Source organism: Equus caballus, chromosome 24 (genome assembly GCF_041296265.1).
Source record: "Equus caballus isolate H_3958 breed thoroughbred chromosome 24, TB-T2T, whole genome shotgun sequence".
Lineage (NCBI taxonomy): Eukaryota > Metazoa > Chordata > Mammalia > Perissodactyla > Equidae > Equus > Equus caballus.
This window is the reverse complement of record NC_091707.1, coordinates 22,020,492-22,033,391: the sequence shown is the minus strand read 5'-3', so window position 1 is coordinate 22,033,391 and position 12,900 is coordinate 22,020,492. Positions and strand designations below refer to the sequence as shown.

The 12,900-nt window shown below is 41.0% G+C and overlaps 1 protein-coding gene across 26 annotated transcripts in view; it reads right to left on the bottom strand.

The window, feature by feature from the left end:
- The window catches only part of SYT16 (synaptotagmin 16), a 260,414-nt gene that overhangs the window by 177,840 nt on the left and 69,674 nt on the right, over window positions 1–12,900 (bottom strand). For 5 of the 26 annotated variants that reach the window (XM_070249847.1, XM_070249870.1, XM_070249860.1 and 2 more), the window contains one exon: window positions 3,383–3,934. The exons of 18 other annotated variants lie outside the window; for them this stretch is intronic. Coding sequence is in view for 4 of the 8 variants with exons in the window: in XM_070249870.1 (XP_070105971.1) it covers window positions 3,383–3,437 (55 nt within the window). In the remaining 4 variants the exon portion in view is untranslated. Of the gene's footprint in view, window positions 1–3,382; window positions 3,935–5,204; window positions 5,348–12,900 lie in introns of all 26 variants that reach the window. 3 more of the 26 variants (XM_070249868.1, XM_070249840.1, XM_070249867.1) reach the window with 1 other exon arrangement.

Genomic DNA, 12,900 nt, shown 5'->3' with positions numbered 1-12,900 from the left:
TGTTTTTATAATTCTTGAGTCTCTCCTCTACATTTCTCTGACACCTATAAATGCCTTGCCTACATGCTTGCAACACTAATAATTTTCTCTCTCAAGAGCTACCTTCTGCGTGTTTTTATGCAAGTAATTCATGTTCATTGCAGAAAAATTACAACACAAGCAAAAGAAGAAAAAGTGAATCATTCTAATCCCACTCCCTTTAGATAATCATTTTTTGCATTTTCAGGGGTATCTTTGACAATGTTTTATTAATATTTATATATATTCATGTACTCTGTAAAAAAAAAAAAAAGACAGGAACCATACTCTTCTAAAATGTCATGCTTTTCTTGCCAGGCAATATGATGAATCTTTCCAGGAATATAAATAAACATCTAAAATATAATTCTTAAAGACTACTAGGTATTTCAACATAAGGACATACCATAATTTATTTACTCCGTCACCTTATTACTGGACACTTGGTCTTGTTTTTCCTTTACCCCCAACTTCTGTGTTCCCCCGCTTCACCATCTTTTCAGCCGGGTGTTCTGCGACATCACCGCAGTTTGCCCTTAGGTAGCCTTGCTGCAGTATGTGGCTCCTACTCCGATTGCTCTGAGTGGCTGCCATATCTTCCCCATCTGATTGACTGCTCAGATCTCCCCGACCTGTCTTACCAGCATGGCACCGTGTAATGTGAAGACAAAATGTTTTTACAGTAGAACAACAAACTCGACCTTTGTCAACAATGTTAACTGACCAGCAATATATATCAGTCTGAAAACGCCCCAGTGCCAAAGCTTTGGTTACTACGACTAAAAAGTTCCCTACTTTATTATTGTTTATAGTTCTTTGTTTATAATTAGGAAAGCTTTGCTACATAGTAGTCTTGACTCATTTGCAAGTGACAAAAAAAACCAACTCAAGTAGCTTTAAGGAAAAAAAAATGGTTGTTTCACAAAACTTAAAATCAGATGTGGTCAGATCCAGATGCTCAGACAGTATCAGGAAGCTGTCCTTCTTGACCTCTTGACTCTGCTGTCAACAGTACTGCCTTTAGGTTCAGCTTGGGAGGGTTTCCCCTTAAGGTGGCAGCAGTAGTGCCAGGCTTCTGTCAATATAGCTCCAAGTCCAGCAGAAGATTGCTTCCTTCCTCAATATCTCAAAAAAAAAAAAAAAAATCTTGGAACGGGCTCTGATTGGACCACTAGGGCCATAGACTTGTCCTTGTGGTCTAGAGAATGGATAGGCTCATGGACTTAATTAAAGCTGGGTCACAGGCCTGTGTACTAAGTGTGGCCAAAGACATCAGATACAATTATCAGAAGGAGGGGAACAGATGCTGTGTAAGTACCATAGACCTCCATGCAAGGACGGAACTCTCCAGGACAGCGACTTTAACTGTATGGGGTCACAAACCCCTCTGAGAATCTAAAATAAGCTCTCGATGGAGGAAAATGAGCAAAAGCACAAACATACACACATCATTTGGCATATGACACGGACTGCAAATTTATTTGCCCCACATAGACAAAATACACAAGCAGCCTTACAAGGAGTTATGTTTCTCATTCATTCTTTATGCAAAAATTAATGGATATCTCCTGAACAATGATGGAAATAAATCTAAATTTTGTCCCCCCTAAACAATCTGCTCAAAGGTAAATTTCAACGAGAAGGTTGAAGTTGTTTCACTTGAATAAGAAGTTGAAATTATAAAGTGGTTTTGAAATATAATGCAAGTCATCTTTAATATTTAAGAACTTTTCATTTTGATAGCAACTAGTTCTGAAAAAAATGACTCAAAGACACACAGCAGCCAAGAATCAAAGCACCTATCTTTCACCTTGACAGACAGACAAGCTTGTATCAAGGAACAAGAATGCTCCAAGATTTGGGTTGAATTCATGTTGTGCATTTCCTTTGTCCTCAAATCCATGAGATCATCTTTGGCAAAGACTGTATCATTGATGCACTGACGTCAGCAGGGAAGGGATTAATAATCCATGCTTTAATAAAAAGGTCTTCCAAATAGAAGCACCCTTCAAACACATTCTGCAGTGTTTCCAGAAGTCTGCAGATTTCTGTCCATAGAAAGATCAACTGACAAGGCATAGTCACACTGTACTCCAGCATACAGGAGCAATTTTTCCAGCAATGAAATTCATATGGATATCTACCTCCTTGATAGTGGCAACCTGATCAAAAACAACCACCCAGCATGGTAAGCTGAGAAATACAAATGTATATCTAATTCATATAAATGTACGTGTGTGTATGTATAGGTATATGTATACACATAAATACATATTCACAAAGGAAACGAATAAAGAATTAACTCCTCCCTGACAAATAGTTCCAAGTGGGTTTTTTATTCCCCTCAAAATAAATTAGTTTAAATTTGTGCCTACAGTTCAATCAGATGCGTCAAAAATTCAATGTCAAGAAATTCAAAGAATTTCTAGCAGTAGGGAATTTCATATTGTGGTCCTGTTTCATGGCTGTTATATATGTATATACATATACAAATATACATATGATATGACATAGAGGTAAAACATAGAAATATATGGTTTTTTTAAATCTATTGTCTTAGAACATAAGTTCCACGAGAATAGGGTCTTTGTTCTCTTCACTGCTGAATCTCTCTTGGCCAAAGATCTAAAGCCATGCTCATCCATCAATTTTATCACGAAAAAGGTTGATATTTTGTTCACCATCTGACTGTCCTTTGCATCCTATTAATAAAATTCAGAACATAACAGGAAAAAAGGGTATTATTTAATGTCCCCCCAAAACCACAAACCTATGAACAAAAATTAAGCAGGTGAAAGCACAGAGAGTGACAGGGCTTTTCTTCTAGACAAAGTGATTAGGGGCATAGGAAGGAGAAAAGCAGGAGGAAATCAGGTTGGGCCAAATCGTACACGATCCTCTAGGCCATGGTGAGAACTTGGATCTGATTCTAGGTATGACGGAAGCCACCGGAGGGTTTTGAGCCAAAATGTAACAAGGTCCAATTTACAGCTTAAAAGCCTCCTTTTGCTTCTGTGTGGATAACAGGCTAGAAGGGCCAAGGGTGGAAGAAGGGAGAGTAGCTAGGAGGCTCCCTTAATTCAAAAGAGGGATTGGGCTGGCCCGGTGGTGCAGCTGTTAAGTGCACACGTTCTGCTTTGGCGGCCTGGGGTTCGCCGGTTCGGATCCTGGGTGCAGACATGGCACCGCTTGGCAAGCCATGCTGTGGTAGGCGTCCCACATATAAAGTACAGGAAGATGGGCACGGATGTCAGCTCAGGGCCAGCCTTCCTCAGCAAAAAGAGGAGGATTGGTGGCAGATATTAGCTCAGGGCTAATCTTCCTCAAAAAAAAAAAAAAAAAGAGGGCTAATGGTGGCTTGTACCTGGGTGACAGCAGTGGAGGTGGATATATTTTTGAAGGTAGAGACAAAACAACATGTAGAGCCGATAGACTGGATATAGGGTGTGAAGAGAATGGAAGAGTCAAGGTTAACTCCAAGGTTTAGGCCTCAGGAAATAGATGGTGCCACTTGACACAACTGGGGGATGCTTTAGGAGGAAGGGGTGGTGGGGAGGAATCAAGAGTCTGTCTTGAACATGGTCAATCAGAGATGCCTACTGGACACCCAGATGAAGATGTGACTTCGATAAGTGAGTCTAGATTTCAAGTCAAGACTGCAGATAAAAATGGGGAGTCCTAAAATCTGCTAAAATAGTACACATGGGACTGAATGAGACTCCTCCACAGGAACAGCATGATTCAGCAACAACATAAGATGTGGAGCTTCTGCTTCACCAAAACAGCAAAAATGGATAGGTTTCATCCGCGCTTCATCTGAGTTCAGAGGCCAAGCTTATCCTTCCAGTTGGAGTTTGGCCTGGCAAAGAAACTTTGCTTGGACCTGAGCTTCAGAAGTCATGAGGCATCTCCAATCCTAAAGTGATACAAAAAACAAAAAAAAAAGGAATTACAGAGAGATTAATGCTCTCCCAGACTGAACAAATTCTAACTCCTTATACCATTTCAAAGATGTCATTAGCTTTTCAAGTTTCCAAAAAGGGCTCGCCAAATAGAAAAACAGGAGAGGTTATTCAGAAAGATCTCAGTAATTTCATCTATTTGCATTCTAAAGAGATGCGACCTAACTGATTCCTCCGAAACCTGCCTCAAAATATTAGATTTGCCAGTCAGTCTGGAACTTCTCCAGTTGCATGTGGTTTCTTTTCCTCGGCATTACAACAAGCAAGTTTGCAGAAAAGGCTATTGTGTTAAGTGAATCCAAGGTTTGCTCTCTTCTCACGAAGAAGATCGATTCTGCCTGTATTTTCAACACGCACACATATAAGGTCCTCCCTTCAGCTTTACTGTCTCCAAGCTTTCTTCAGGAAAAAAAAAAAGCCACCCAGAGAAGGATGATCCTATTTTGCTATTTTCAGTTGAGGCTAAACATAGTGTAAATGAAGTCCAGTGTCCATAATCATAACAGCAGAGCATATTTTAATTCCCACGAACAGGAAATTGTTTATTTCAAGGCACGAAAATGGCATTATATGTCACCTAATAGTATACATCAGCATTCAAAGCCACCCTACTGTTAAGGTATCATAGGACATTAGATCTTAAGGGCAACTTTAAAAGTTGTAACTGGGAAAAAAACATTTTTGTTTTTTATTTTTTTGGCCAGCCCACCCATCTTCTCAAGGCCGTAAACTAAGTCTGTGTAGACTAAAGTGTAAAGTAAGTCCGCATGCATCCATGGTGGCAAGTTGTATTCCCAGAACCCATCATTCGTTCATTCATTTATCCTTTCAACAAATATTTGGTGAGCACGTACTGTGTGCTGGGCATTAAGGCTCTGCGGCCACAGCAGCAAAAGCCAGACAAAATCCCTACACTTATGAAGTCACTGTCTAGTGGTAGAAACTGACAAATTAGTAAACAAATAAACATATATTTCAGAGAGTGACAAGTACTAAGAAGAAAACTATAGTGAGGTAAGGAGATAAAGATAGATTTGAGCTGTCTACGGGGTGGGGATTGAGGGTGGGAGAGGATTTTAAAAGGAGGTCACATTTGAGGCAAGATCTAGATGAAATGAGGGAGGATCAAGACTCCAAATTCCCCAATAGGATTCATCACTTCCTACTCCCATTGTACTTTACATCTCTATTCATTCATTTGAAAGGTATTTCTTGACTGCTTACCACACCCCGGGCACTGTTCCCAAAGCTCTGCTGCAGCTCTAGCTCTTCCTGTTTCCATCGGCCCCTACCAAGAGAGCACAGTGATGGGGATGGGATCTTGGCAGCTCCTTTAGTGCTTTGTATTCGGGAGAATAAAGTGTTTTCTGGAGAGAAGAATAGATGGATAAATGGATGGATAGACCAAAAGTCAAGTACTTCCAAGAGTCAACACTTATTTTCCCTCCTCCTCCCCGAGTCAATGTTCATCTTCTCTCAGAAGAAAGTCAAGGTTACACAGACTCCTCCTAGAGAACTCAGCATAATAAATCAGGTTAGGCCTACTGGGAAATAAAGGATTCGAGTAAAAGGAAATCTTTGATTAAAAATGTAGTTCATTATTCAACACTCTTTGTTAGATAGCAAATATAAAGGCCATAAACCCTGTCTTAACTCATTAATTCAAAGAACTCCCACAAACACAGGGTAATACAAACTGACTCTTTTGAAATCATACCCAACAGGTGACTCACTGGTCATAAGTACACACAATGTCACACCTATGTGTGATGCTGTCAGTGCAACAACAGTATTCAGATGTCAAAAGCAAAACGAAAATGAGTTTCATAATCCTATCCAGTCCTCCAGTTTTAAAGAAGCCCACATAGTCCCTTTTTTCATGCTTAATTCTATGTTTCTCAGTGCTTAGAGAAATCTTTTAAAATTTGAGGTCAGTTTTGATAAATCCTTAGTCTCCCAGGATGGGACACATACCCAGAGAAAAAACACCAAATATTAACTGCTTGATCAAAATTAGTTATAAAATGGCATTAAAGCCTGAAGACACATCACTTCCATCACCATATGGAAAATATACATGACATGAATGAATTTTCAGTTGAATTTTTGCTAGCATCCCTTGTAAGGTGCGTACCAAATGCCTCCCCCAAAATTTTCTGTCTCTATAATCATTTGGTAAAATTCAGCAATAACACATTTGTTTCCTTCTAACTGCACTTTTTGGGCAATGCAGATAATATTTCTCATGTAAACCCCTGTTTCTGTTGTTTTAAAGATCAAACATCCTTTCACCTGAGAAGCACAGAGGGGCTGGTTTCCCTGGCAACATAATTTGCTTCCAGTTCAATGGAACATCGAGTTCTTTTTCATAGGTTCACCGCATTGAGCGGCCAATCCTAGTTCAGAGAGCCCCACTTCCTTTGCAAAGCACTATAAAAAAAAGTCTGTTGCTAAGGTGTTTTTGTTACGGTTAAATGAACCTCTTAAATATTGATTTTAATGCTTTCAATTTTTTAAGCTGCTCTGCTTTCAGCTTTTCCTTAAACACATAGGACACAGCTCCTCTGAGCCTCTTATTCATCTGTTGTGGCTCTTTCATTTCAATGATGCAAATCCACTGGCATCTTCTTTTGCAGATTTTTCAGCTGAGAACAACAAGCACTTGACTGGCTGAGGAGGCGCTTGGGAGAGCACCTGCTTTTCCAATTCTGGTGTGTACAATCCAGAACAAAGTGAATGTCCCTCTAAATTCGCCAGACTGACTCTAGACCTAAAGGTACATTTATTGGGGTTGAGTTTGTATTAAAGATAATGACCTTGAACCATTCCAGCAAACGCCTAGTTCTGAGAGCAGATCTTCAAACCTAGTTAGGTTCTAGCCTGTGGCCAGCCCTTCAAAATTCAACTTCTGCACCCATTTCAGGGGTATTCAGTTACCCAGTTGGAATTCCCGTGAAATATTTGTCCATCAAGATACAAGAAATCTGTATGAGGGAATACCTTACAAATTGTACTCAGAAAAGTTCAGGCGGGTAAATTCAAAATGCTGGCTGCATGGTTAGTAAACAGGCAAGAAACTATTCAATAACAAAATTCCAGTGACACAGCACATTGTTGCCAAAGGACAAGCAGCAGCTCAGGGCAACATATGAACATGAAATACAGAAAACACACAGGAAAACACCTTCTGAAAAATGGTAGGAAGCCATTCAATACTCACATGGGGGTTTATTACCTCTTCTCACCAAAGCTAGCTTCAAGTTTTCAAACACACTTGAAGACAGTGGACATTTTGCAGAAAATATTGAGATGATGTGATATCATATTTGAAAAAATAATACAGAGTTGGAGTGCCTGTATTGTGTATGTGGATAGCAAGTAGGAACAGAAATAGCTATCGCAATGAACTGTAGTTGTCAAATTTTGGGCAGCAATTTCCTGTTCTTTAAGACTACACTTTAGTTGAAAGCAAACAGAAACTGAAGGTTCTCTAATTGCAGAAGTCACTGTGTCCGAAAGTAACAAAACCAGTGTTATCCATGGTTCAGCATGGAGTGTGGAAATGGATAAGGCACATCAGAGAATGATGCAGAGGCAGCTTAAAAGAAAAAAAGACACAGGTATGGACAAGAGGGAGGACATCGCTAAAAGGGCCTGCCCTAGCCATGCTTGATTAAAGGCTCCACTAATATTCTGGTGAATAAAAACTAACAGTTAACTCCAGACATGACAAGTTATATCATACATAGTTTGCTTTCAGTTTTAGAGTAATGTAGTGGGTTGAATGGTGGCTCCCTAAAAGATATGTCCATATCTTAACCCCCAGGACCTATGACTATGACCTTACTTGAAGAAAGGCCTTTGCAGATCTAATCAAATTAAAGATCTCAAAATAAGATCATCCTGCATTCTCCATGTGGGCCCTAAATCTAACGACAAGTGTCCTTCTAAGAGACATGCAAGGAGAAGAGGGGAAGGTCATGTAAAGACAGAGATTGGAGTGACTGTCATGTTATTACAGCTGCAAGCCGAGGAACACCTGGAGCCACCAAAAGCTGGAAGAGACAAGGAAAGACACGCCCCTGGAGGCTTCAGAGGGAGCGCATCCTTGCCAACACCTTGATTTTGGACTTCTGGCCACCAAAGCTGTGAGAGAATAAATTTCAGATGTTCTAAGCCACCAAGTTTGTGGTATGATGGTGGCCACAGGACACTAAACATGTACTATATATCATGTATACAACACAGTGTTATCTCTCGTAGGGTCTTAAAGTTACCATATGAAGTAGAAATTGCATATAGTCTGAATTACCTTGAAAACTCCTCATATTACTCTGAAAGTGCTCTCAACAATATCCATTTGATTTCAGTGTTTGAAATGGGTTGCTGCTGCTTGGTTGAGCACCAGATGCAGAAGCTAGCTTGAGTTTCAGGAACACATATTTAAAAACTCCTGTACGTCTGTGCACTAGATTTTCATTCAGGGAGAGAGGCTCACAGCCTGGAAGGCACAGTGGAGCCCAGACTACCAAGAGAGCATCACTCATCCCCATGCACTTTGAGAGAATTTCGGAAGCCAAACTGCCTGCTTCTTCAAATTGTTCTCTTTCTCTATTCTGTTTCAAATTGCCATACACTTATATTTGAACTCCAACAAGTTAGATGCTCACTTGACTGTCCCCATTATGGTATAACTCAATGTTTTTTAATCTTATGGGACCTAAAAATTACTTGAAAAGCTTTTTTAAAAACACAGGCCTCTCCTCAGGAGATCCTGATTCAATGGTCTGGGCCAGGCTGAGAATCTGTACTTCTAACAAGTAGCAGGTAATTCTTAGGATCAGAGAAGTTCTTAAATTACCGATTTAGTCCATGCCATATGCTCGATTCTCCTCAGCTTGGTCTTGTCTTTAAAAAGTTTCAAATTAAAAGAACACTTTAAGATTTCACTAAGCAGCTAAACCTGGTACCCCAAATCAATGTGCTGGTGGAGTCAGTGTGCTGGTGGAGAAGCCAGGAGGAAAGGAAAGGCAGATAAGGAGTAGCCCTTAGTGACCAAAGGCTGGTCTTGTCCTACAGGAGTGTCCCGCCACTTTACTCAAGTGAGGATTTTGAAACAAGGGGACCCATGTTAAATGATCAATAAGGTCTCAAAGTCAAAACGTATTTGAAAAAAAGAGCCAAAAACTCAGAACTGTATGGCTATGTACAGACCTCCACCTAAACACAAAAGGAGTCCTTCATACTCGATGCCCTTTGTATGTGGTCCTGAAAGCCCTAAGATGGCCTGAATCTCTTTGTAGGAATATGGTCATATGCTCACTTTATTAAGTTGTGGAGAAAGGATATTAAAGTAGCCACCCAGCCTTCAAAATGGCCCCCCATGATCTCTGTCTCCTGGTATTCATGCCCCTCTGAGGTCTCTCGCCACATTTTATCAGGGTTATCTGTGCGATCGAAGGAATACAGAAAAAGTGATGGTACATCACTTCTGAGGCTAGGTCATAAAGGATATTGTGGCCTTGTTCTCTCTTTTGCAGAGCACACTGTGGGGAAAGGGAGCAGGCACATTGTGAGTGGCCCTATGGAGACGTGAGGAACTGTGGCCTCCAGCCAACAGCCAAGTGTCTGAGCCTGCTGGGAAGTGGACCCTCCAGCCCCAGTCAAGCCTTCAGATGACTGCAGCCTCTGCTGACACTCTAACTGCAGCTTCATGAGAGACCCTGAGCCAGAACCACAGGGCTAAGTCACTCCTGGGTTCCTGACATCAGAAACTGTGAAATAACAAATGTTTGCTGTTTTAAGTTGTGTGATAATTTGTTACACGTCAAAAGATAACTAATGCATATTTCATTTATAAATGAAGTAAATTTTCATTGATAATAATTCATAAGAAAATTATCTCTGCTAATGTACAGGTCTCACTCAGGAAACAGAAACAGGTGTTTTACTGAAAATACTCAAAGTGGCTATAACCAAGAATAAAATTATATGACACTTAAAAACCATTTGTATAATACACTTGGATCCAAGTTTCCATGAACCAAGTGACTCCTGAGGGAACTGAACCACTCTGTTCGGCTCCCCTCACCCTCAGTGCAGTTCTGTTGATTGTAAAGACAAAGGGGCAGTCAGACCCATCTTTGCCTCAACCAGGAATAGAGGAGAAATTCTAAGCACTGACATCCACCATGACTTCTAGCATGGGGTACAGATGATAGGCATTTAAAATACTAATTCACTTCCAAAACAATTTCTAATTTTCCTCCATGAGACAAGAGGTACCATGTGTCTCATTTATCACTGTGTTCTCAGAATCTCGCAGAGCTCCTGGCACACAACAGGTGGTGAGTTTAAGGGATGGATGGAGGGATGGATGGATGGATTGTACATCCTGAGCCATTTAGTGCAACTACTTATTTATATGAGCTTGAAATTTTTACGTGGGAGCCAGGGGTGAGGAGAAACTAAAATACTTGTGCTCTAGTGCTTAGAACAACAGGAGACGATTTACAAATATTCGCTCTAGGCTATGAAAATAAGAGAAGGAAAACATTACAATAAGAAAGCTGAAGAGTGGGAGAAGAATCTTAAATGTTAACTCAGTGAGAAATCCCTTTTAACCAATATGCTGCAAGCAGTACACAGTCCTAACCAGAATAATTAGGTGAGGAAACTTATTTTGTGGCCACTGCTTGCCACTGTAGATCTCCTCTACCTTCAGCCCTAGCCACAAGCCCCTCCCCTTTTCACTACGGAAGTTGGCTGTCTCAAGTTATCTATCAAAATATACTTTTAAGAGTGTTTTACCACTTTACTAGTTAGGGTAGCACTAGATGTGGTAAGAGACGAACCTCAATTCTCAGTGGCTTACCACAATGGAAGTCTAATTGCAGCAGAGGGTAGAAGAGGAGGGGAGCTGTTCCACGTAGTTACTCAGGAGGCTACATTGATGAAGACCCTGCTGTCGTCAATTCTTGACTTCCAAGGAGACCCAGATGTGGACAGTCAGCTAGCAGGTAGAGAAAGAGGCACGTAGATAGCTACACAGAAGGTTGTCTGTCATAGGCAAGGCCTAGAAGCAGTTTACATCACTTCCATCCATATTCAGTGGCCAGAATTCAGTCATATGACCCCAGAAAGATGCAAGAAGGGCTAAGAAATGTAATTCCTGCCCAGACAGCCACTTCCCAGCAACAACTCTACACTAAAGTGAGAGTATGAATCTCTGGAGGATAGCTAACATCCCTACTCACAAAACTCATTCACATAAAGGTGTTAATACTTGATAACAGCTTAGGGCTTACCAAAGAAGATTTGTTAGCAGAATTAAGATTTTAAGCTAAAGGGACGATTTGGATGGAATTTTAGGCATCTGAGAATAGTACTGGGTTTCATTCATCTTTATGGCCTTAGGGCATAAATCAGTGCTGGTAGGTCCCCCACATTAGGTTGTTGAAGTAACAAGGAAGAAATGTAAAAGAGAGGTTTTCAAAGTGCTTGATAAGTAAATACATGGTACTCTACTTTGACCCCAAGTGTAAGAGAAGCAATTAGATGGCATCACAAGTCTTAGGCGACCTAAGAAAATGTGTTCATGATTATTCCTTCATCTCCTGTAAGTGAATTTTAATCATCTCCCTCTTTCAATAATTGCTATGTTTCTAACCTCCCAGTGGTCCTGCATATTCAAGTGAATTATGATTAGGAGCTGCTAATTATAGTAATGAGATATAGGAAAGAAAAGACAAAGGGAAAAATTCATAAATATAATACACGTGACAAAAGTGGGCCAAAGCTTCTGTCAGTCCACCTTCGGAGGCCCAGAGAGAAGAATGCAGCATGTCAGTGAGCCTTCCCAAAGGCCCGACGTGCTCCACCTGTTCACGCGCCGGCACTCGAAGGGCACACAGAGTTCTTTCCCTACTAGCTCCTCTTATCTGAAATCACTACAACTGTGGGCTCATAGCATCCGCCAGTCACTCAAACGACCACACAACAATGGAGAAGAGTACTTTTTGGTGACAGAGACACACTCCAACCAGGCACCTCTACAAGGGGGCAAGTCAGCCGCTTATGTTCTTAATCCAGAGATAAAAAACTTAGCTCCACACACTACATTTCCAAGACTGAAGACTCAAACCAGAGAAAGCCAGCACTCAAGGCTTTTTGTAGTAGTTTGACCTAAGCATGAAGTGATTATCAACAACACAAACTTCATAACATCACGGAAACTGAAAAACTGACTACATGGCCTCTGAGGCACAGGGAATCCCAGGCATGATGCCGGAACCAGCTCTTTCTTCTTTTTCTTAGAGGAAACTGAAGCCTCGCTGTATATCCTGTATTCAACAGAGTGTGTGATATGTGATAACAGAAGTCGTAATGTGACCTAGATTTCCTACCTACATCAATCATTTTATTAATCCCTTTTTTAGTTTTGTGGACACCAAGAAAGGGGTGCTGCTTTCAGAAATGAGTTCTGTCATCTGAATACAGTTGCACCCTGGGAGATCCACTGACTCTGATTTCCCTCATCAGCACCTCATCACTGATGTTAAGAATAAAGGAACCTTGGGGCTGGCCCCATGGCCGAGTGGTTAAGTTCGCATGCTCCACTGCAGGCGGCCCAGTGTTTCATTGGTTTGAGTCCTGGGTGCAGACATGGCACTGCTTATCAAACCACGCTGAGGCGACGTCCCACATGCCACAACTGGAAGGACCCACAACGAAGAACATACAACTATGTACCGGGGGGCTTTGGGGAGAAAAAGGAAAAAAAATTAAAAAATCTTTTAAAAAAAAAAAGAATAAAGGAACCTTCCCAGATCAGATCAGCCCATCTCTCCACTCTGAGTCCCTTGCTCCCTAGGACTTCGTTCACTAGGATCAGGTTTCTAACCAACAGGCCTTCCAGCAC